The 25,639-nt window shown below is 33.1% G+C and overlaps 1 protein-coding gene across 1 annotated transcript in view; it reads right to left on the reverse strand.

Annotated features, from left to right (window-relative positions):
- Positions 1–25,639, reverse strand: part of LOC114336768 (dynein axonemal heavy chain 10) — an 863,661-nt gene that overhangs the window by 452,560 nt on the left and 385,462 nt on the right. The window contains exons 29-30 of the mRNA XM_050648469.1: positions 22,910–23,162; positions 11,733–11,920 (exon numbers count right to left, since the gene is read on the reverse strand). Of these exons, the coding sequence (XP_050504426.1) occupies positions 11,733–11,920; positions 22,910–23,162 (441 nt within the window). The remainder of the gene's footprint in view (positions 1–11,732; positions 11,921–22,909; positions 23,163–25,639) is intronic.

The following is a 25,639-nucleotide window of genomic DNA, read 5'->3' on the forward strand; positions in this document are numbered from 1 at the left end:
CTTTGTGATTTTTTTTTGTTTTTTTTTGTTTTTTTATTGTTTTTTAATATTTATTTATTTTTTTTTATTATTTTTTTTTCTTTTTTTTTATATATATATTTTTTTTTAAAATTTTTTTTTATATATATATTTTTTTTTAAATATCAATTTTCATATTTTTTAAGTGGTTATAAACAATTTTATACAAATTTATATTTCGTGTACATAAAATGCTGTTTGTAGATTCTTATAAAACTGTTGATTCAGCATCTGGAAGTTTGCGCAATCGAAAATCACATGCTCTAAAGTACCCAACTCCCCGCATGTGCAGTTTTGAGAAGTGGCCAACCCTAGTTTATTTTTGTGAACTGGATATAAACCATGTTTGTTCCTTGCTCTATTTAAGGTTTTAATGAAGTGCCGATTTGTAATGTCGTTAAACCACGGTTTTCTATAAATTTTTGGTTGGATATCATGAAATCGTACACCTTTAAGAGATATATCATATTCCAGTTGCCATTGCTCCATTTGTTTTTTCTTAAACCATTGTCGTAGATCAGTGACTGGCATTAATGGTTCTTCTATCCTTTCCCCTGTTGTAGTAGCATCCTTGGCAAGTCTATCCACTATTTCATTTCCGTTAATTCCATAATGAGCCTTAATCCAAACCAAAGAAATTTGTTTACCTGTATTCGTAAGTAACTGGATTGTTTCTAAAATTTTTATAATTACTACTGATGAAGTGCTTGATAATTTAGTTTGTACTATTGTGTCTACCGAACTTTTGCTATCTGTTAATATAACAAACTTATTCTTGTGATGGATATTAATATACCTCAAAGCTTGAAGAATTGCGATGAGCTCAGCAGTATAACTAGACATTTGATTTGAAAGTTTAAATTTTTTTGGATAGATTTTCATTTGAATGGTAAAAGGCGCATCCAGTTGACTCAGCGAATTTGGATCCATCTGTATAAATACAATCGGACTCCGGCCATCTTTTCAGAATTGTTTTCTCAACAAACGTATTTATGTTAAATTGATTAAAGTGTGGTTCAATATTAAGATAATAATAAGGAATTTGTAGTTCTAATAGGTTATAATCACAATTATAAAAGGGAAGGATGTCATTTCTGTAAACCTCGCTATTAAATTGGATTAATAGCTGATAACTGCTTATTACTTTGGGATGAATTTTACGTCACCAGAAGGGACTATCTATTTTTGAATTGAGGTTTTGTATTTTCTCAGATCTTTTCTGTGCTAGGAGTTTTGACATAAAAACATCACACAAAAATTGCCGTCTAAGATGCAAAGGAGGCTCTGCTGCTTCAATTTCTAAAATATGTGTTGGTGTGCTTTGTATACATCCAAGACAAAGTCGTAAACACTTATTTTTTATTTTTTCCAATATCTCCAATTGAGTTAAATTTGCATTTCCATATAAAATACAACCATAGTCAATCACTGAACGTATTAGTGCTCTATAGAAGATTAGTGATATATCTGGATCGGCTCCCCACTTTGTGTGGCTAAAAGCTCTTAGTATATTTATTCCGTTTTCACATTTTTTTGACAAATGATGAATATGTTCTTTCCAAGAGAGATGATTTAAAGTTATGCCAAGGTATTTAACAGATGTTTTATATGGGAATGTGAAAGGTCCTATATTAATTTGGTTTGGTGGTTGATAACGTCTTCTCGTAAATGAACACATGACTGATTTATCTTGAGAGATGCTGAATCCATTTCTTTGTGACCATTCGGCAATTCTTTCTGTGGCGTTTTCTAATGCATTGATTGAAGCTTCGATCGACTTCTTTTCCGTATAAATGAAAAATTCGCTGAGTCAACTGGATGCGCCTTTTACCATTCAAATGAAAATCTATCCAAAAAATTTAAACTTTCAAATCAAATGTCTAGTTATACTGCTGAGCTCATCGCAATTCTTCAAGCTTTGAGGTATATTAATATCCATCACAAGAATAAGTTTGTTATATTAACAGATAGCAAAAGTTCGGTAGACACAATAGTACAAACTAAATTATCAAGCACTTCATCAGTAGTAATTATAAAAATTTTAGAAACAATCCAGTTACTTACGAATACAGGTAAACAAATTTCTTTGGTTTGGATTAAGGCTCATTATGGAATTAACGGAAATGAAATAGTGGATAGACTTGCCAAGGATGCTACTACAACAGGGGAAAGGATAGAAGAACCATTAATGCCAGTCACTGATCTACGACAATGGTTTAAGAAAAAACAAATGGAGCAATGGCAACTGGAATATGATATATCTCTTAAAGGTGTACGATTTCATGATATCCAACCAAAAATTTATAGAAAACCGTGGTTTAACGACATTACAAATCGGCACTTCATTAAAACCTTAAATAGAGCAAGGAACAAACATGGTTTATATCCAGTTCACAAAAATAAACTAGGGTTGGCCACTTCTCAAAACTGCACATGCGGGGAGTTGGGTACATTAGAGCATGTGATTTTCGATTGCGCAAACTTCCAGATGCTGAATCAACAGTTATATAAGAATCTACAAACAGTAGGAGTTACTCTCCCCACCAATTTAAATTCCATTTTATGTACACGAAATATAAATTTGTATAAAATTGTTTATAACCACTTAAAAAATATGAAAATTGATATTTAAAAAAAAATATATATATATAAAAAAAAATTAAAAAAAATATATATATATATAAAAAAAAAGAAAAAAAAAATAATAAAAAAAAAATAAATAAATATTAAAAAACAATAAAAAAACAAAAAAAAACAAAAAAAAAATCACAAAGAAGGCCTAAACCTCCGCGAGGATGAATCGGGTTTAGGTCTTAGCGCGAAAGAAAAAAAAAAATTAATATCAATTAGTGGTTTAGTATAAGTATTTAGTAATAGTGTTTTATTAGTATGTATTTTTAATGTAATGTATGTAATATATGTTTGTGATTATTAAAATATAATGTATATCAGTTAAAATTAGGAAATTGTGTCTATGAAAATTAAAAAAAAAATTGAGCTGGCCAATTGGTTCAAACCAAGGTCATAAATCTAAACACACACACACACAAATTTAAAATCTTGTTTGTAGATCGCTTGGAGTGTGGCGCTTTAGCCTTCTGTTTGCCTGGGGTCTCATTAGGTTCTTCGCTAGCCTGTTGGGGTGGTTTTGTGTCGGATGTCGTATTTTTGGGCGTAACTGGCAATTTCTTCTTTGACAGTCTTCATTTGGAGATCACGATTGATGTGTTCATTGGGCATGTACCACGGTGCATTTGTGATAATGCGCAAGGTTTTCGATTGGAATCTCTCCAGGATGTCGATATTGGATCTCGACGCAGATCCCCACAGTTGGATACCATAGCTCCATATTGGCTTAATCACTGCCTTGTATACTAAAATTTTATTGTACAAACTCAGTTGTGACCTTTTTCCTATCAGCCAGTACATTTTATTGAGTTTCAGACCCAACTGTTTTCTTTTCGTGAATATGTATTTCTTCCAATCTGCGGTCCAAGTGCATACCTAGGTATTTTACGTCATCATTTTGTTGTAGTACTTGATTATTTATTGAGACGGTTGGGCACGTATCTTTTCGATTAGTGAACGTTATATGTACTGACTTGCTTTCGTTTACTTTAATTCGCCATGTTTGTAACCAGATATTTATACTGTCGAGATTTGTCTGGAGCAGTTGCGAGGCGATGTACGGGTTTGAGTGAGCTGCAATGATTGCTGTGTCATCTGCATATGTGGCGTGATGATGTTTTGGCTTATAGGAAGATCTGCTGTATAGAGTAGGTAGAGGACTGGTCCAAGGACACTACCCTGAGGTACTCCAGCGTTGATTGGATATAAGTTAGTGCATTGATCTTTAACTTTTACAAGGAAATGGCGGTCGGAGAGATAGGACTTGAGGATTAGAAAGTAGTTGAGAGGAAGGACTTTTCTTATTTTGTATAGCAAGCCAGTGTGCCAGACTTTATCAAAAGCCTGCGAGACATCCAAAAAGGCTGCAGAGCAGTATTGCTTCTCTTCTAAGGCTTTGTTTATGGAATTTCAGACTCGATGAATTTGCTCGGTGGTAGCATGTTGTTGTCTAAATCCAAACTGGTGGTTGGGTATTAGCTGCTTTTCCACGGGGATTGGCTATAATCTGTCTAGTAAGAGTTTTTCCAAAACCTTTGACATCACTGAAAGTAGACTGATAGGTCTATAGGACTTAACTTCTTCTACAGGCTTGCCTGGTTTGGATATTAAGATGATTTGTGCCACTTTCCACAAAAGGGGATAGTAACCAGTTCTTAAGATTGCGTTAAAAATCTGTGTCAAATATTGCACTTCTTTCTTGGGAAGTTCTTTTAAAATTCTTGCAGTGATTAGGTCGAACCCTGGGGACTTTTTCGGATTCATATCTGTTTGGATTTTGTTGAAAACTTGTTTGGCTGTGAATTTCTCCAACGGTGCTTCTAGTTGGTATGGATATTCTAAATACAATTGAATATTATCTTCTGCATCAGAGTTGTTGTTTTGGGCATGTGGTTGGAACACTTCCTCCAGGTATTTGGCAAAGACTGTAGCTTTTTCGTTGTTACTTTTAGCCCATCGTCCGTTACTGGCCCGGATAGGCGGATTAGAGAGTTGTGGTCTGTTAATCTTTCGTGTTGCCTTCCATAGCGAGTATTCGGAGGTTTCCGTAGCAGATAGATTTTGTAGATATCGTTTTATGTCGTTGTTTTTATTGTTGTTTAACAAAGTTTTTAGTCGCGCTGTAGCTTGGTTTAATCTATTTTTATCCTGGGGTGCAAGGGTTCTTTGCCATACTTTCCTTAGTCTTCTTTTTCTGCGATTTTTTCTTTTATTTCGTTGGGTAAATCTTTGTGTATGATTGTTCTTGGTTGTTTAGGTGTTGACTGCCAGCCAGCTTCCTGAATTATCCGATTTAATTGATTTACTGCTTCGTCAATTTCGCCATCCGATTTTAGTGGGATGTTTAGGTCCAGTCTCTAATCAAGGATAGCCCGGAATTTAATCCAGTTGGTATATTTACTATTTAGATATGGTGGAGGTTGTGTTTCGAGGATATTCGTAGATATCATGACCAAGACAGGAGAGTGGTCGGATGAAAGATCGAAACAAGATTTTGCTGTCTGGGATTCAAGTGGTATTCCTTTAGTCACACAGAAATCAACCAAATCTGGAATTTTGTTTGTGTCTGTGGGCCAGTATGTGGGTTCGCCCGTAGATATGTATTTAAGGTTGTTGGTTTCCATTGCCATGTATAATTGCTAATTTTCGGAGTTATTAGCCTGGATCCCCAGTGAGTGTGTTTTGCGTTATAATCGCCGCCTGCTAGAAACCTGTTTATGATTGCAGTTCCTCCATGTGCAGTGCCATCTGGATGTTTGGTGTTATAATTGCATAGTTGGGAATTCTCAGATAGCTTCTATTTGTAAAGTGTGTTTCAGATATTAACATTATGTCGATGTTGTGTATTAGTATAAAAGCTTTAACTTCTTGAGCATGATTTGTTAGCCCGTTGGCATTCCAAATAGCTATTTTTAAGAATTTGATCATTTTGTTAATTTAGTGACGACGGTGGTGAGAAGGTTTAACAGTGTACCCATTTGTTCCATCAGGACTTTTAACATATTCTTTAGTTCAGCCATGTCATTTGAGGCGAGAGTATTGGTAGTAATTACTTCTGTTTGGTTTGTATTACTATTCGTAATTTGTTGTGAGTTATTAACGATTTGGGCGTAGGTAACTCCTGCTTGGACATGTTGTGCATGATTAATTGGCATGCTAGGCCTGGGTCTAATCGTTAGGAATTTTTTCGTTTGTAGCTCCTTGTATACCCTGCAACCTTTGTAGTTTGCTGGGTGGTCTGCCTCGCAGAGTACATACTTGACGTTGGCACTTCTTTCTTTATTAGTGCATTGCTCTGTTGCATGATCCCCTGTGCACTTTACACATCGTGGTCTAAGGTGGCAGTATGATTTGGTATGTCCGTATCGTTGACATCTAGAACATTGTGGTATCTCTCTTTTCTGGTACGGTGGTTCAATTTAAATCTTATGGTTTAATAGGAACTCAATGTCATATATATTTCTATTATTATCAGAAGGTTCCAAATATTATATAGCATTCTTAATATATTGTATATATTATGAAGTTATATAATAAGTAAGGGAGCGTTCAAGTATTACGTAACGCAGTTTGGGGGGGAGGGGGGGTCTTGTAAAACGTTACGGCGCGTTACATGGGGGAGGGGGGTTCGAACAGCGCGTTACGTAACATTATTTTTTTAAAAATTAGTAAATCCCTTATAAAAGGGTATATATTTTAAGGTAAATATATACCTTTTATAAAGGATTTACTATTTTTTGTATTACATGGTATACAGCCAACTACAGGAAAACTTTTTCCTTGTGGATTCTTTTTTAACTTAAATGAAAAAAAAAACTACGGAATTTCATTTATGTTTTACATAGACCCCTGAATTGTTTTATGTTGCACTCTCATGCTCCGTTCATGTTTCGAGAAGAGGACAATACATAATAGTACGTTTCCAAGTGAAAAAATCTTAAAATTTGTAACACAGATGAAGCACAGTAACATTTGTTTCCAATAATTAGATGGACCTGTCTCCACAACAAAAGATTAAAAGATACAGATGTTATTTAAGAGGTTGCAGAAGGGAACTACATGTTCATAAATCTTGTATGTTTTCTGAAATCGTTTTCTGCAGTAGGTATTCATTAATGTTTTAAATACGCAAATTTTCAAATTATTTAAAAATGTCTTTAAATAAAAAGCATTAAATACAAAACCCACTATATTGATGCTTAGTTTAGAAAATTGATAGATATTTAAAAAAATAGTAGGTACCCTTATTTAAAGTGTGATTTCAAAATTTCAAAAATTTCAAGTGAATTTCAAAATTTCACCTTGCATTATTCATAATAGACCCTACATAATACACATTTTTGAGATGAGGTTGTTAAGCAGCTTCTAAAAACAAAAATATACAGAGTGTTTAATTAAAATTAAAGATAATGGACTATGCTAGACTTGAGTGAATCAACCTGTATATTCAAATTTATGTTTAAATAGTCCATAGTTGAATTTAAAAGTTGACGTATCCTAGCGTTTTTATAATTTTCTAAAATAATGACACATGACAAAAACAATTTTATTCCATAAGTGGTTTCCATACATTATAATTTTAAATGATCACCCTGTATTATTCATAAAGACCATAAATTCAGATTGTTAAGCAGCTTTTAAACATATAAAAATATACAGGGTGTTAAAAAATAAAGCTTATGGACTACGGTAGTCTTGCTTAAATCACCCTGTACATTTAAATTTTTTTCTAGAAAGCACACATTTTTATATTAAAATCTACGGGTCTCAGCGTTTTTTAAAATTGATTAAAACATGGACAGAAATAATTTTATTCCATAAGTGCCTTCTTACATATACAGAGTGTTTCAGAAAAAGGTAACACGATCTCTAAGATAGGTGAAAAACTGAAAAATAATTGGGGTTTGCTTAGTATAAAATTTTTGTAACGGCATGCGTTTTCACGATATAGAGCGTTGAAGAACAAAAAGTTTTACACTTTTTTTTCACTATTTTTCCGAAACTACTGGCAACATCGTATATTATTTGTTATACAAAAATTTTTACTAAGCAAAATAAAATATTGAACTAATAAATATGCTATTTTATTTTAAGTTTTTATTAAAGAAGATCAAATATAAGAATGCATGAGAAGAACAATAAAGGATGAAGCCAAAAATGTATGTAAGGATGGGGCCAAGCAGGGAAAATGTAAATGTAAATGTAAAATTAGTAATAAAAGATTGTTATTCTAAGTTTTGGACATATTTCATGTCATGGGACATGAAATTACGATTGGCAGGGATAACCAGACACATGAACTAAAAAGAAGAATCGTTCTTGGGTGGGCAACATTTGGAAAACTGAGAGAAACTTTTAAGAGTGAGTTGCTCATATGCCTAAAGAGAGGTATTTGATCAGTGCGTCCTCACAGTCTTGACGTACGGATCAGAAACACTTACCTTACCTAAAGCCTCGGCTACCAAACTAAGAGTAACGCAGAGAAGAATGGAGCGGTCAATGTTAGGAATAACTCTGCGAGACAAAATCAGAAACGAAGAAATCAGGAGAAGAACAAAGGTGACTGCCGTCATCAAAAGGATAGCTAACTTGAAGTGGAGATGGGCAGGACACATAGCGATAATGACACATGGGCGATGGACAAAAAGGGTTTTTGGAATGGAGGCCAAGAGAAGACAAGAGAAGCGCCGGTTGACCGCCTACAAGATGGACAGACGACGTAAGAAAGCTAAATAAAAACTGGATGAGAGCGGCGCAGGATAGACGTGGTTGGAAATGAGGGGAGGAGGCCTATGTTCAGCAGTGGACTTTTGAGGCTGGATGATGATTGTAAGTTTTTATTATTACCTCAAATGCGATTAAAATAATAATTCCGGTACTTTTCGCAACCTAGTTTTCCATTTAGGTTCAAATGGTGACTTGGGTGTTACGTAACGTTTAGGTAGGGGGAGGGGGGGGTACATAAAAACGTTACGGTGCGTTACCTGGGGGGGAGGGGGGTCAAAAATCTTCAAAAATTGCGTTACGTAATACTTGAACGCTCCCTAATATACTAGCCGATCCGGCGAACTTCGTACTGCGTCAGGGAAGCCGCGCACCAAAGAAACATGAAACGTAAAACATGAAACATGAAACACGATTCATGAAATTAAAATACTGCTAAACAAATAGTCGTCCACCCATCTATGAAATGAGTGTCATTCATGCCCATGAAACATTTTTATCTTATTGAAACGTGTTTCATGAAATAATTCTTGTTCTATTTATCGGTTTCAGTTTCATTATTGTTTTGGACAATTAATTACGTGCAAAAAATTAATGCCGACCAAGAATTTAATATTGCATTGGTTTCTGTGGTGAAGCAGAACGAAGAGTTGTACAATAATAACCTGGAGAAGTACTCGAATAGACAATAACCATGACCCACAACAAAACAATGCAAATGTTTGAATACTCATTCTATCTTCATTTTCTTCATATGTCATCTCCTCTAGGAAGGTCGGCAATCATCATGGCAATTCGCACTTTCGATACCGCTGCTCTAAAGAGATCAGCAGAAGTGCAATCAAACCAAGCTCATAAATTGTTTAACCAGGATAAGCGTCTTCTTCCACGACTCCTTATACCCTGAATTATTCCTTGTATTATTAACTGCAACAAGCTATAACTATGGCCCCTCATGAAATGTCGCAGATATTGCAGTTTTCTAACTTTAATTGTATTCAAAACCTCTCTTTATTTTCCCATTCTTCTCAACACTTCGGCATACGTGACTCTACCCACTCAACTTATTCTTAATATCCTTCTGAAGGCCCATAACTCGAAGGTTTCTAATCTATCCTAAATTCACTCCTTCTATAAAATGATTGAAATTTAGCAGATGATTATTTAGTTCGTTTTTAACCAACTATGTACTATGGTTATGATTTTTGGACAGTAATGAAAGACTTGTCAAAACAGCAACGACCTCGTTATCATCACTTTCCATTGTTGGCTATACAAAAATTATTTTTGTTTCTTTGATTAGTATATAAGATGAAACCGATTAGTTCTTCACAATTTATTTGCTTCATGTTTCACGTTTCATTTTTTTTTTTTCATATTTCTTTGATGTGCGGCCTTTCTCAGACAGTAATAAAAGAGTTGCCCCGAGAGCAACGACCTCGTCGTCTTTTTCCATTGTCGACTATACAAATTTTATTTTTGTTCCTTCGATTAATATATTACATCAAACGGTTACTTTTTTCACAATTTATTTGTTTCATGTTTCACGTTTTATGTTTCACGTTTCATGTTTCTTTGATATGCGCCTTGGACAGGCCGCACATCAAAGAAACATGAAACGTGAAATGTTAAACGTGAAACATGAAACAAATAAATTGTAAAAAATGCAACCGTTTCATGTGATATGCTAATCGATGAAACAAAAATAAATTTGTATATTCGGCAATGGATAGTGGCGTGGTCGTTGCCGTCGGCGCCACTCTTTAATTGCTTTTTAATATTAGGGGCAGCCGCACACCAAAGAAACATTAAACGTAAAACATGAAACACAAAACTTGAAACACGTATCATGAAAATAAAACAATGCTAAACAAATAGAAGTCCACATGCCAATGAAACGAGTGTGATTCATGCGTGTGAAACATTTTTATCTTCGGAAGGCGCACACCAAAGAAACATGAAACATGAAACACGTTTCATGGAAATAAAACACTGCTAAACAAATAGATGTCCGCGTATCTATGAAACGAATGTGATTTCTGCCCATGAAACGTTTTTATTTTCTTAAAACGTGTTTCACTATAGGACACAATAGGACGTGTTCTATTTTTCGATATCAGTTTCATTGTTTTAAATAATTAATTACATGCCTAAAATGAATGCCGACCAAGAATTTATTATTGTAATATTAAATTCTTGTAATATATTGTAATATTAGTTTCTGTGGTGGAGCAGAATGACGTGTTGCACAATTATAACCTGGAGTGGTACTCGAATAGACAGTAACAAGAAAATATCGTTTTTTTTTAACCAGGACCCAGAATAAAACAATGTAAACGTTTGAATACTAATTCTATAAAATGATTGAAATTTAGCAAGATGATTATTAAATTCGTTTGCAACCAAATATTATGTACTATGGTTATGATTTTTGGACAGTAATAAAAGAGTTGCCACAACAGTAACGACCTAGTCATCATCACTTTCCATTATTTACTATACAAATTTTATTTTTGTTTATTTGATTAGTATATTAGTGTAGGAAACAGCGGTTAAACTTCACAAACTCGACATACGTCCGGTTTTAGTTTTTTTTTTCTGGTATATCAAGAGGTTCTTATTATGAGACTAACTTTTTCTTAAAAGATTTGACCCGGAACACCCATTTTCATTCTTTTTAAGGAGGTAGGGAGAAATCCTACTCCATCAGTCGGGTTTTTTATAAATACATATATATTATGGTTATTGCAATATCCCTGCGGAAACTACCACTGTCCCTAAAAATAAGTTTGGCGAGCATGTTTTTACGATTTTCTCATTACCTATATACACTGCGGTGCAAAAAAATTAATCCACTAAAAATTTGGTCATTTTTGATGTTTTGAATTTCCTAATCCTGTTGTCCGATTTAAGTGATTTTTTTTACCACGTTATAGCCTTATCCATTGTCAACATCGATGTAATAATAGGTTTGTTCTAGCAAACAGTCAAACTAGTCAGAAACCGTCAGCAAATAGTTGGTCAGTGAGAGAACATAATAGAGTCACCAGTGCTATCCCCTCTACTCGCGCTGGTCCACTATTCGCTGATGGTTTCAAACCGTTTGAAACTGATGCTAGAACAAACCTTATGTTGTTTCTAGACAGTTAAACTGGTGTTTTTTCTCAAAGTTCGCATCACCCTGTGGACTATTTTAGCATTTATAAAATACTGAAATTAAAACCCAACTATAGCCTCAGGTCTTTCGATTCATTTGCTGATGTTGAATAATAAAAAAGTTAGGAACTTTAACAATATTATAACAATATTATTAGTTCACAGTAAAAGCTAATTATAATACCTACTAATTTTTGTCGAATTACCTGGAGTGTACTTCTATAATTGCAATAGTTCTAAACTTGGCTCTATCATTTGGTGAGAGTTCCGCTCTGACAGTAATCACAATTTCTTCCAGTTGTTTGTTTAATTGAAATAAGTATTCTTTCATAGCCCTTTTATTTCCTTTCGCAATTTTTGTAAATACATTTTCAACTTCTGCTGTCCACCATACCTGTAAAATAAGTAATATCACATATTACTGATATACAGTGTATTAATTTGAAAGGGTGCCACCCTCTATAATTATTTGTTTTCTATCAAAAATCTAAAAATATGCAAAAACACGTCAAATTTATTTGTGAGGGGAACATTGTGTAGATCAGTTTTCAACGAAATTATATCAACCTTCTAGAGGTGGCGGACACAACCCCCAAAATCTTTATTATAAAAGAAGTTTGAGTGATACCTCATTTTAAAGGTCGTTCAATTACCTTATCAAAAATACAAATAGTATATTTATTTTCAGTACTTTTGGAAAAGTCAAGTAAAGCCGTAAAGATATTAAGTATCGAGTTCAGAACTGCAAAATTATTTTGGAGTATTGAGTCCAAGATTTTTCCAAAAGAAATATACATAAATGGTATTTTTGAAAACGGAACTGAACGACCGTTAAAATGAGATATCCCTAAACCACACTTTCCATTAAAGATTTTGGAGGGTGTGTCCGCCACCGCTAGAGGGTTGATGTAAAAAACTGTTGATGTTGAAAACTGGTCTACAATATATCTCCCTCATAAATAAATTTGACGTATTTTTGCATATTTTTCGATTTTCGATAGGGACCATCCATTTTCGATAGGGACCATCCTATTCTCGTTTTCCTCTCCATAGGCCTCCATAGCTTTTGTTGGTGCATCCCTTAGAACTCCTGCGATGTCAAGACAGACAAGTCTTGTCATCTTGCTTATTATGAGGATTGCGATCAGCGATCTTGTCTGTCTGTGGTCCCTCTGTGACCTCCAGAACCACTCGATCGCTGTCCTTGGCCTTTCCGAGTCTATGCTTGTTCAACAAGGATCTGATGGTCCTACTAGAAACTTCTCTTATCAATAGACCAGCTTCACGCCACCCGACAATTCCACCCTCGTAAAAATCGCTTAGCTAGGACTCTTAGCGAATTATATGGACTCTAGGCATTTTAAGCAATCAAAAAGAGTTCTTGGACAATTCTAATATAATATAATAGAATATAATAATTCGATTGCCGTATATCCGAACTTCTCGATCGATGATGATAAAGAAATCTTGAAGTGGTGGAGTAAAAATAATTTATTGATAGCTACTAATAATTATTACACTCGACGTAACTTCACACTGACTTACCTACGTACTAGAATTATTGATAAGGTAAATAAAATCGACAGTAACTCAGAAGAATGCGATCCCTAATTTACAATGATCACAAATAAACTACAATTAGAATACACGAGTATAATTTAAACTAAGAAGTTATTGCAACAGAATTTAACAATTGATTTAATTCTGCAAGAAGTTGAATAAACTCTTAATAATTAAACTATAATGTCGATATATATTATAAATTATACACAGAGAAACTATAACAAATTAGGAAATTAAGATCAATGTGAGATTACAAATTAAGGAATTAATTCTGGACAGCTCTCAATCAGCTACACCAAATTAAAAATTTAAACGATAACGTAAATTCACGAAAACTGAATGTTTCTTTATCACCAAACAATTCGTACTGACACAACAAAAACTTAACAGATAAACAGAAAAATGTTATCTATCACTTGTTTATAGTAACACGGGCCAATAAAAAGAATGAACACCTTTTTTGTTACTTAGTATATTTTATTGAGATGTCCCCACAATTTTAATGAAAAATACGTTTACTTTGATTGTTTGGGTTTACGCAACGTAAAACTAAATGTATGTTCCTTTAAAATTGTGATTATTTCCCATTCAAAATTGTCCTAGAAAAATATGATAAGAAAATATTAACAAACAAGAAAACTCTAATATACCAAAGCATTTAGCACAAGATAAATCGTTTGTTTAATACAGCATCTAAAGACTTACAACGTTTTGCTTTGTGTTGAGGATGATGTCAGGACAAAAGTCTACTATAGAAAAATTAGGAGAAATGCATAGTTGCATTTTAAAGTGCATAAAATGAAAAATGCATCCAAAATGCAAAAACATGTCTAAATAAGTGTATTAAGGGCCAGATTTTGTTACTCGGGAGTTCTTGGGGTCACTGAAGATGAATACGCCATCAGATCGACTACCGGAGCACCTGGTACCTAGGTTATCTGCTAAGGCACGGCATTTGAAGTTTCGAGAGTTTTAGAAAATAAATTGATGCAAATTACTCGTGGGTTTTTGGGGACGCTGAATCAGAATACGCGATCAAAAACTGACCCCCGTGCGCCTGGTGCCCAAAACCCTCCAAACTCTAGAAGGTAACATTACTTAGCTGTGCCTTTGGGTACCAGGTGGTCAGAGGTTGGTTCTGATGGCTTATTTATATTCAGCGACCCCAAAATTCAAGGCCGAAAACCTTCTAAACTACAGATGACGTGCCTTAGCAGTGACCGTGGGAACTTGGTGCTCCGAGGGTCAGTTCTGATTACGTATTTATGTTTAGTAACCCTTAAAAATCCTCGTGTAATCAGTTTGCATCAATTTAGTCCCGAAATTGCTCGAAACTCCAGAAGATGACGTGATCCTAAACACCAGGTGCTTCGGGTGTCGGTTCTAATGGCGCATTCGTTTTCAGTAACCCCAAAAACTTCCTAAGTAATCTATTGGCATTAATTTAATACCGAATGCCCTTTAAACTCCAGAAGATGACGTACCTTAGCAGTGACCTTGGGCTTCAGGTGGTCTGGGGTCGGTTCTTATGGCGTATTAGTACCTATTCAGCAACCCTAAAATTCAAGGTTGAAAACTTTCGAAACTCCAGATGACGTGCCTTAGCAGTGACCGTAGGCACCAGGTGCTCCGAGGGTAAGTTATGATGATGTATTCATGTTCAGTAACCCTCAAAAATCCTCGTGTAATCTGTTTGCATCAATTTGCAACTGCACAAGTAATCTATTTGCATCAATTTAATACCTAAAACCCTCTAAACTCCAGAAGATAACGTGTCTTAGCAGTAACACTAGGAAGGGGCGTAACAGAGGTCCCCGCGGCATGAAACTTGCGGGGGGTCCCAATATGTCACGGGCCCCATCTTGTCGTCTAATATAATATATAAAAATGTGTTATTGTTATATTATTTTGCGCATACATACGCAACGTTTTTTAAGCAATGCAGTATTGACAATGAAGTTGCCGATCAGGTAGATACAATATATCGTATGTATTTACTGCACAAAGGAAGTTGTTCATCTCATAGAATAATACTACGTAATAATGTAGTCGTTTATTAATTTTCTTTCTATTTTATTCTATACCAATGCAAAATGCAAGTTGTCATAAATAGGGCATGAATATACTGATAGCCCAGTAAATGACCGTTTTGGAGTGTGATTTTCAGCGTCACGACGTATTTACTTGACGATTTGGATTTAGATTCTACTTATCCTCCACTTCAAAGTTGGAGTTTTTCCGTTGGTTGCTTTTACTTGGGGAGTGAAAGTCACCCTGTCCGGGGGTGAAAAATATACGTTTAACATTAGTCCGGAAATGGATAAATTTACTGATTATAAGCAACTTTTGTTCTATAGAGCTTCTTTATCTAACTCAATACTTTTCAAGTGACTTACGAGTGAAAATGTTTATTTTTCAACAAAAAACCACATATTCAGGCGGTTTTTCGCAAATAACTCAAAAAATAAGTATTTTATCGAATTAAATATTATCGAAAGCATTTTTTTAGCATTTTATAGCAAGCTTCTGGCATAAAATCTAAGTGAGTTACGCTCAAAATAATCTTGGCCCCTTTTTTTGCTAAAAAAAAAGTGAATATCTCCCCCTAAGTTGGATCAGTTTAAACTGTTTGTTTTTGAAAAAAATTGGTTTTATAGTAAAAAAAGTTTTTTTATTTTAGAAAAATGCCCTCTTTTCAAAATAACTTAAAACGTATTAGTAAGGGCGTATCCAAAGAGCCCCCCTCGAGAATTTAAAATAATATAAATTTAAATATGTATTTCCAGTTCAAATGTTTTTAGTTTCAAACACATATCCCGCTTGGTGCGAGAAAAATGTTTTTAGCTTCGTACTGAACGGTAGTAAAGGTTGTGCTGAACGAGGTAAAGTGTGAGGTAACCTAAGCTATGCATGTATCATAAAAAAGTTCATGCCTTCCCCCCCAACCCGAAAATCGGTCTTGAATCCGCTCTTGAGTATTAGTGATACGAAAAATCTCAAAGAGTAAAGAAATGTAGGTTTTGCTTTTTTAAATATTTTGGATTTATTTTGTTTTTTTTTGTAAGACAAAAATTGATTAGGATATGGCTGTTCGAAATTTGCATACACTCGTAATTAGTGACTCGTTAAAGCCCTTTCAAATAAAACCCATTCAAAAATAAGCACTTTGAACCGGTGAAACTTACCAACAGGTCATATAAAGAAAAAGTTAAGTAATTGGTAAAGCGGTAATAATTAGTTTCATTTGTGGTGCTAAATAGGGAGAGATTTTTACATTTTTTTTTTACCAAAGAAGGCTTTAACTGTATTTTGAGCGTAACTCGTTTAGTTTTGATAATAGAAATTTTTATAAAAAGTAAAAATACCTAAAACTTTTTTGAACAATTTAAAAAAGTTTTAATGAGTTTTCCCCGAAAATTGCTTCATTTTTTGGTTATTTCACGTTGAAATATTCGATTTGGAATTTGACGAATAAAAACAATTTTTCATGAGCTACAAATTTGCATTTACTTGACCGATAGACTTCATTTTTGTATAAGCTACATTTTTGCTATTTACGAATACTTACTTTCGGAGTTATTTGCGAAAAATCGCCTGAAAACGTGGATTTTTTGTTGAACAATGTTGAACATTTTAACTCGTAAATAACTCGAAAAGTATTGACTGGACCACTTCGGTGGTAACATTGACAATTACACGGTATCTCCGTAATTCACGTTCATTTACTGGGCTATACTGCCCTGTTAAGCATAAGAGTCGTATCTCCATATTTAAATATTTTGAGAAAATAAGGAAAAACCTCTTGTCTTTCTGCCATCCTAAGTACTAATATAATTTAAATTGTAATAACCTTAATGTATACATAACGTAGAATTTAAATACAAACTTGTTTTTGCAATCTAAGAGTTTAAAACATGTTTTTGTTAGTTACGACAAATTTGCCTAACAATCAGCAACTAAAATAGTAATGATGATTAGTTTAACAAATCGTAAGTGACCATCTCTATAGAAAAACTACACTTAACAAAGGTTAAAATGTATATTATAAGTTCAATTTTTTCATATAAATGATTTAAAATAATTTAAAATGATTTCACAAAAAAATATATTTAATGCTCATGAGACGCTGAGCTGTAACTTACTAGTAAACTATACTGTTTAACTTAAACAACGTTTTACATAAAACAACTAAAAAACATTATTATAATTTGTATTTGTAACTAAAACGAAAACTCTAACTTATATCCAATAAATACAGAGCAATATTATGTCAATTGAAATTTTGATTATGATTAGTAATTTATTCATCTTCAGTTACAGGATTTTCGGATACCGGCAAATCATTCCAAAAGTTCATTCTGGTAATGGGAATAATTCCACGAAGTCGGTTTATAAGAGTGTCCTTCCTATTTTGACTTATGCCGCGATAGTCGATCTTGCTTTTAGGCTTTTCCAAACCATTCTTTTGGTGCTTTGCTACTAAAAAATTCAATACTATAGCCTCTTGTTCATTAAATGTGCATTTGTACGACAATGACTGATTTCCTCTTTCAAAATCAACCTGCACCATATTGTTTAAATATGGCCGAGGATTTATTCTGCTTAATTTATACTGAGAACTTTTGTCTTCCCAGTTGAAAAAATTGTTAATTTTCATTTCAATTAATTTCACTTTGGACGAGTTAGCTTTTTGAACAGCATCTTTATAATCTTCGAAATCAAACACCTTTTTCATTTGCTTTAGGGACTTTTCTACCTGGTGGTGAAATGAGTCTGCCGACATAAATGTATGTCCCGGTTCAAAAAATTTTAGAGATAAAGATTTTAAAGCGACGTCAGAAGAATTTACCAGATACACACAGAAACTAGAGAAAGCCCAGTTTTTATTTTGGGCTGCACAGTTGTCCAACCACAAAATAACATTTTCCACGTCCCTGTTATCCAGAAAAAAAGCATAGAAGGCACTAATAATGTCTTCTTTGGATCGTCCCGATATGGCTTCATGCCAAACTACTGCTGTGGGGAATTGCTTGTGTTTTCTTCCTATTGGAAATATTAAGAAACATGTTATCGAAACGTCGCGCCAGGAAGAAATTCCAATTTCCTGTAACTAGCATCGGAGATGGTAGTTGCAGTAAATTGGAATTTACTGCAACTTCTAAAGTAGCCGCCAGCCGCCCATAAGCCCAAAAAATATGTTAAACATTATAATATTTTCTTACCTTCTGAAGATCTGCTGAACATGCCAATGTGTTGGGATTATCCGCTTCTGCATCAATTTGATATTGGTGTCGAGCTGAGTTTGCCTTTTCAATATGTTTATTCCATGAATCACACTCGGCGCAATCATTTTCAATATTTTCGGGATCATGGTTGGTGTTATTTTTATGGTTTTTGAATGCTGCACAAGAAAAGCACTCTTCATGTCCAAGTGCAGCGAATGAAATGTTCATTTTACTGACGACTTCCCTATATAAATAATAGGAAAAATTAATTGTTGGATGTTTCTCCTTGAAGTCCTTGTACATAATCACTATGGTGATATCACTTGGAAGGTATCTCCAATTTGGAGCGTGCTCCCTCCGGTAGTGTGAAATTGTAGGCTTGAACGACTCTATACGCTCTCTGATTATAGAGCGATCTATCTTTTTCGAGGAACTAACGGTACCCCTTTGGGATTTTTTTGCCTTTAACTGAGATGTAGTAGTGGAAGAGAATGCATTTCTGATAATTCGATCATTGTTTGGAAAATATCCAAGGGTGGCCAAGAAAAATATTTTACATACTTCCTGTATTTTACCGTTATCATCTTTGAGCCTATAGGTAAAAGTCATTGACCGTCTTGAATTTAAAGATACTTTTCTTTTCGCATTTTTCTTTTCCGTCATATTTAACACAAAAGTTTTTTGCTCTAAATTCGTTAATTACCAAAAACTTAAATGTATATTTGCACGTTGTGCTTCTGAAATTTTTTTAGTACAGCATTTGTTGCACTTGCTTCCACATGGATCTTTCAGTAAAAACTTATTTTTCTTGTCTTCTAATTTTTGTTTTTTTTTACTCTGTAAAGACATACTAAATCTTCTTCGTTTACGTAGCTGTCCAGATTTTGTATATAAACTGGCTTTTCGCTTTTCGGATTGCTCAATTGCAGCATCAGTCATGTTATCGACAATTTCGGTAACCAAGTCGATAACAGTATACTGGTTATTGTTATTTGAATTTGTATTTATAGTGTTTTCAGGACAAATAACTATGTTTTGTTGGATAATAATCGAAGGACGTCTAGGTTCCTCATTTTCTGATTCTGAAGTTAATGAACTAGGCGACGATGGAATCACAAAATCTGGATCATTTTTTTCGCAATTTTTTGTTAAGCGGGTTTTAGCATTTTTTTCTTTAAATTCCTTTAATTTACTGACCAGTTCTTTATTCTGCTTTGCTAGCTGCAATATTCGCATAGATCTGCTATTAGAATTAGCAGCCATTGCCCTAAAAAAAGGCTAGTTTACCAAACGAAAAGGCTACGAGTAAAAAAATAATTTCCAAGAAAATAAGTGTTGGTATAGATCAAAATATATTCAAAATGGTTTTTCTAGTTATAAAATGTCTGACATTAAATAATTGGTCCCTAAATAATATGTTTTTTATTTTTTATGACAACATAGATCATAAGTATGGTAGCTACTAATTTACGTCAAAAAAATGTTCATACTGTGGTATTATTTTTTGTTTTACATTGTAATTACAGTTAAAAAAAACTTATATCTTTTTGAAATGAAACCCCGTATCTCCATAAATTGCCAATTTACATAAGAAAATCATTAAACAGAGTAGTAATTATAATAACTCCAAATATTCTAATATACACAAAGCTTTAAAGAGTTTTTAGCTTCTTCTGTAACATTTACAATTTTGGAGTTACGAGGTATTCGCATAAGGCCGACGAAAGGACTAGCTATTTGAAATAACAATAAATTTACAATTTACTCACCTTCTTTTAAAGTCCTCCAAAGTCTGGGTATCACTTTAACACTATAAGGATAACGTTTATTTATTTCTAAGAGAACAATACCCACTGTCCCAACAGAAGCAACAAATGGCAAACAAATAGATTTTTTAGGTTATGTCAAGCGTCAAAATACTAGATTGCCCGCCAAAGCCGGTGTTAAATCAATTTGACGTATCTACTTCATTGTTAAGTAAATATGTCGCATGTACGCTGTGTTAGGTTTATTTGTCGTATTTAAACTGCAAATACGACATATATACCTAAAAATATGCAGTTTGGACAATTTTGCTTAACAAAGTGAGCATAATTTCACATACGACAAACAAATAATATGGTTTAATTGGCCAGTAATGAATGTTTTACGACATTTTGATCTAACAAATAGATGTAAAACTTTAATATGATGTGAAATACCAGAAAATTTCAAAATTACCAAAAAGTGCAGATACGACTCTTATGCTTAACAGGGCAATATAACACATATAAGTTTTTGTTACACATGTCGCATTTATTAATTTTTTAAAGGGGGCCCCATTTCCAAGTGCGGGGGCCCCCGATGGATTTTATTACGCCACTGACACTAGGCATCAGGTGCTTCGGGGGTCGGAGTCTGTTTCTGACGGCGTATTCGTGTTCAGCGGCTCTAAAAATCTTTAAGTAATCTGTTTGTATCAATTTAGTACCGATAATCGTCGAACCTCCAGGTGCCTTAGCAGTGACCTTGGGTTCCAAGTGCTCCGGAGGTTGGTTCTGATGGCGTAGTCGCGTTCAGCGACCCCAAAAACCCCCGAATAACAAAATCTGGCATTTAATATGCTTATTTTGACATGTTTAATTATGCGCTTTTGGATGCATTGTATGCACTTTGAAATGTAATTATGTATTTAAACTCATTTTTCTACAGGGTGATTGATTAGTAGGGTAAAGCTCAATAGCTCCGCTATAGTAATAGATAGCAATAAAAGTTAGCAACAAAAATTTTATCCACTTTTGAGCTTCACATTACAAAATTAGTTAGAATGTTACAGGGTGTTCGATAACACAGTGGCAGACCAAACTTTTGTTTTTTTTTTAATGGAACACCCTATATTTTATTTTAAATTCGAAATCCTGTTAACTTCTCCATCACAAAAATATAAAGGTTTGTTATGTTATACAGGGTATTTACAAAGTTATAAACAATTTTATATGAAAATCGTAACAAGTTCAACTCACTGTATAAATAAAAATAAGCAAAACAACAATGATTTATTAATGCCATATTTTTAACGTATTGTCAGAATTTTCAAGAATGGTCGATGTTGCTAATTTTCTTTATATCAAATACAGGGTGAGTCAAAACGCTAGTACATTATTTTCTCAGTAATTTTAAATGGAACACCCTGTATTTTATATTACTATTGAAAAGTACCATTACCGTATTTTAATTTTTAGATAACATTCCCTATGTCTAAATTTATTAGTTTTCGAGATATTTTCATTTTCCAATGGACCAGTAGCGTGGCCACCCAAATCACCAGAATTTAATAAACTGGACTGATTTTTTTTTTGGTTATGTTAATAATGAAGTTTATTAAATACCTCCAACAACAAGGGATGAGATGAAAAATAGAATACAAAGTTTATTTCGATGTGTTAATTTACAAATGCTCCGTAGAGTAAGTAGCTCATTCAATGATCATTTTTAGGCGTACATAAATGTGTTAGGAGATAATTTTGAACACCTTATGTAATTAAATATTAAAAATATTTTATTAAAAGCAGCTTCTAATTTTTTCAAACATGTTTTTTTGCAAACTGTATTACTGATAAATTATGTTTCGCTCTTTATTTGTTATATTGTTAAATTTACAAACAAAAGTAGTGTTTAATTGTCTTCACAAAATATTGTATTTTGTGTTTGTTTGTTTTTTTGTAAAATTTATTACTAATTTTCTTTGTTTATTTGTTGCATTTACATAAAAGGATAGTTTTTAATTGTTTCAAAAATGTTGCATGTAGTGGTTGGGTTTTTGTTTGTAAAATGTATTACTAATAAATTATTTTTATTTCTTTATTTGCTACAGTGTTACATTGACTACCGAATTGTTAATCGGTAATCTTCAATTGTCAATTCAGTCATGGCTTAGGTACTTAAAATTTAGATAAATTTAAACACCTAAAATAATTTGCTCCGAAAAATGAAAATATCTCGAAAACTAATAAATTTGGGCATAGGGAATGTTATATAAAAATTAAAGTACGTTAATGTTACTTTTCAATAATGATATAAAATACAGCGTGTTCCATTTAACATTACTGAGAAAATAATGTACTTGCGTTTTGACTCACCCTGTATTTGATATGAAGAAAATTAGCAATATCAATAATTCTTAAAAATTTTGACAATAAATAAAAAAATATGGTATTATTAAACCATTGCTGTTGTGCTTATTTTTATTTATACAGGGAGTTGAACTTGTTACGATTTTCATACAAAATTGGTTATCTGGTCTGCCACTGTGTTATCGAACACCCTGTAATATTCTAACTAATTTTGTAATGTGAAGTTCAAAGGTGGCGCTAAAATTTTTGTTAATAACTTTTATTGCTATCTATTACTATAGCGGACCTATTGAGCTTTACCCTACTAATAAATCACCCTAGTAGCCTTTTTTTCTGATATCATCCTGAACACAATACAGAAAGTTGTAAGTCTCTACGTGCTGTATTAAAAAATCGAATTATTCCGGTAGTTCTGGTGCTAAATAATAAATTCTTAATGCTAAAATGGTCTATGAAAGCAGTAAAAACTGATAGATCACATACTTGACTACCAGCAAGAGTTATCATTCCCTGATATTCAAACATCCATTTCGTTCTGGGTCTTCTGATTTTTCCGTAGTAAAATATGGCACTTTTAGTAATAAATCTGACGGACATACGCATTTCTTTTAAAATAGCATTCATCCATTCTTCCACTTTTCCCTCAATAGAAACTGGATTTCGAAAGTCAAGAACTTCACCTTCAGATGATATCATAGCAATTGCTATTATTCTATCGTTGCTATCAGTAGAAAACCTAAAATATATTAAACAGAAATAAAGACAGGTCTTTATGAAACTATTTAGCTGTATAGCTAAATTCCAATGTAAAAGTTTAAACAAAATGATGCAAAAACTATGACAGATATTGAGATAATTCTTTTTTATGTAAAAGGTCCTAAAAAATGCTTTAAGCTTTTAGTCTTATTATGATAAAAGTTATGAATATTTTAAAGTACAAGGTGCAGATTCCTGAATTGCAAAGTTTAATCGTAAAATTTGCCGGACAATATTTGAAATATAGATTTTAAGTTGAATTTTTTTTAAAACATGAGTACAAAGAAGTTTTCTGGAAAGTTTTGGATCAAAATATTTTATGGAAAACAAATGGTGCAACTTTTAACATCGACTTTATAAATCGCCAAAATAACGCTAATTTTTCGAGATACTGATCATTGGTGGTGAATGGCTAATTTTGGTCTTTCTTTATATTTTCAATGGGGCTTAAAACGAAAATCAAGTTTATTTTGAATTTTAGGTAGGAGAACATGATCAAAATCGCAATTATGCCCTAAAAATAAACAAAAAATTAAACCACGATTTTCTTAAAATTAAAAGTTGCACCATATTTTTTCTATAACACATTTAGATCTAAAACTCCCCATAAAACTTCTTTGAACTCTATGGTTTAACATAAACGTAATCAAATAGATAAATTTAAAATTTTGTCACTAAGTTTGTGCGATTTAACTTTGCAATTCACGAATCTGCACCTTTGATTTTTAAAAATTCATAACTTTTATGACGAAAATACTGAAAGACAGCAGTTGCTTTCACAGTCTTCACAAAGGTGAGAAATATATGCTGCAGAAATTTCAGAAAAAAATATTAAAATAGAACAGAGTGGTAGCGAGTTAAACGTAAAAATTCGTGACTTCATTTTTTTTTTAATTTTTATGTTAAAATTGCGATTTTGACAATGTTCCCTCACGTAAAATTTAAACTAAACCTCTTTTTCATTGTCAGCACTATCGAAAACATAAAATAAAACCAAAATTAGCCATTCACCGCCCATGGTCAGTATCTCGAAAAATTAGCGTTATTTTAGGGATGTATAACGTCTATATTAAAAGTTGCGCCATTTTTGTTCTATAAAACATTTAAAACTAAAACTTTTCAGAAAACTTCTTCGTACTCTATGTTTTAAAATAAATGTGATCAATAAGATAAGTTTCAAACTTTTCCATAACTTTTACTAGGATAAGGCTAAAAGCTTAAGACAGATACCATTGTCTTCAAAGAAGTGAGCAACATATAGTGTACAAACCTTAGAAAAAAATATTGAAATGGACCAGAGTTGTAGCGAGTTAAATGTAAAAAAACGTGATTTCACTTTTTTTATTTTTAAGATAAAATTGAGATTTTGACCATATTCCCCCACCTACAATTTAAAATAAATTTCATTTTCGTTTTCAGTACCGTCAAAAACATAATCTAAGACCAAAGTTAGCCATTCACCACCCATGGTCAGTATCTCGAAAAATAACCGTTATATTGGCGATTTCTAATGTCGATAATAAAAGTTGCACTATTTTTTCTATAAAACATTTTGATTTAAAATTTTACAGAAAACTTCTTTGTACTCTCTGTTTTAACATAAACGTGATTAAAAGGGTAAATTTTAAATTTCGTCACTCAACTTTTGCGATTAAACTTTGCAATGCACAAATCCACACCTTTTCCTTTGAAAAATTCATAACCTTTACCAGAATAAGAATTAAAGCTTGAAACAGGAACCGTTGTCTTCAGAAATGTTACTGTAAAAATTTAAGAAAAAAATATTAAAATGGAACAGAGTTGTAGCGAGGTAAAAGCAAAAAACATGATTTTATTATTTTTTTTTTATTTTTAGGGTAAAATTGTGATTTTGACAATGTTCCCCCAAATGAAATTCAAAATAAATGTTATTTTCGTTTTCAGCACTGTCAAGAACATACAGTATGTCTATAATTGGCCATTCACCTCTCCGTGGTCAGTACAGTCATTTTGGGGTTGCCTGCCGCTCGCCTGTTATGCGTATTACTCAATTTGTAAAGATGGATTTTGTCGGAATAAACACGTTGTATCGGTACGTCGGCTAATCACCATACCTATTCTTTTCTCAAAAGGGTTTGAACTTCAAAATGAAAGCCAACTTTGTAGGCAAAATGTTTAGTGCTGCGTACTAGTAAACATTACAACATACAATAAACTTTATGAAAATTTAGTTTATTTCCTATTATGCATAGAGCTGCATTCCCGGGAAATTGCCGGGACAAATTTCCCGGGAAATCGGTAAAAAATGGAAATCCCGATTCCCGAGAATTCTTACAGATTTCTGGGGATTTTTTAAATATTTGATTTTAAATTATGAGCGGAGATATTACTAACTCACAATGAATAAATTAATGATTCTGATACAATTATTATGTCTGTCTGCTTAATAATCATTTTAAATTATCCCACTGAAAATAT

Source organism: Diabrotica virgifera, chromosome 4 (genome assembly GCF_917563875.1).
Source record: "Diabrotica virgifera virgifera chromosome 4, PGI_DIABVI_V3a".
NCBI lineage: Eukaryota > Metazoa > Arthropoda > Insecta > Coleoptera > Chrysomelidae > Diabrotica > Diabrotica virgifera.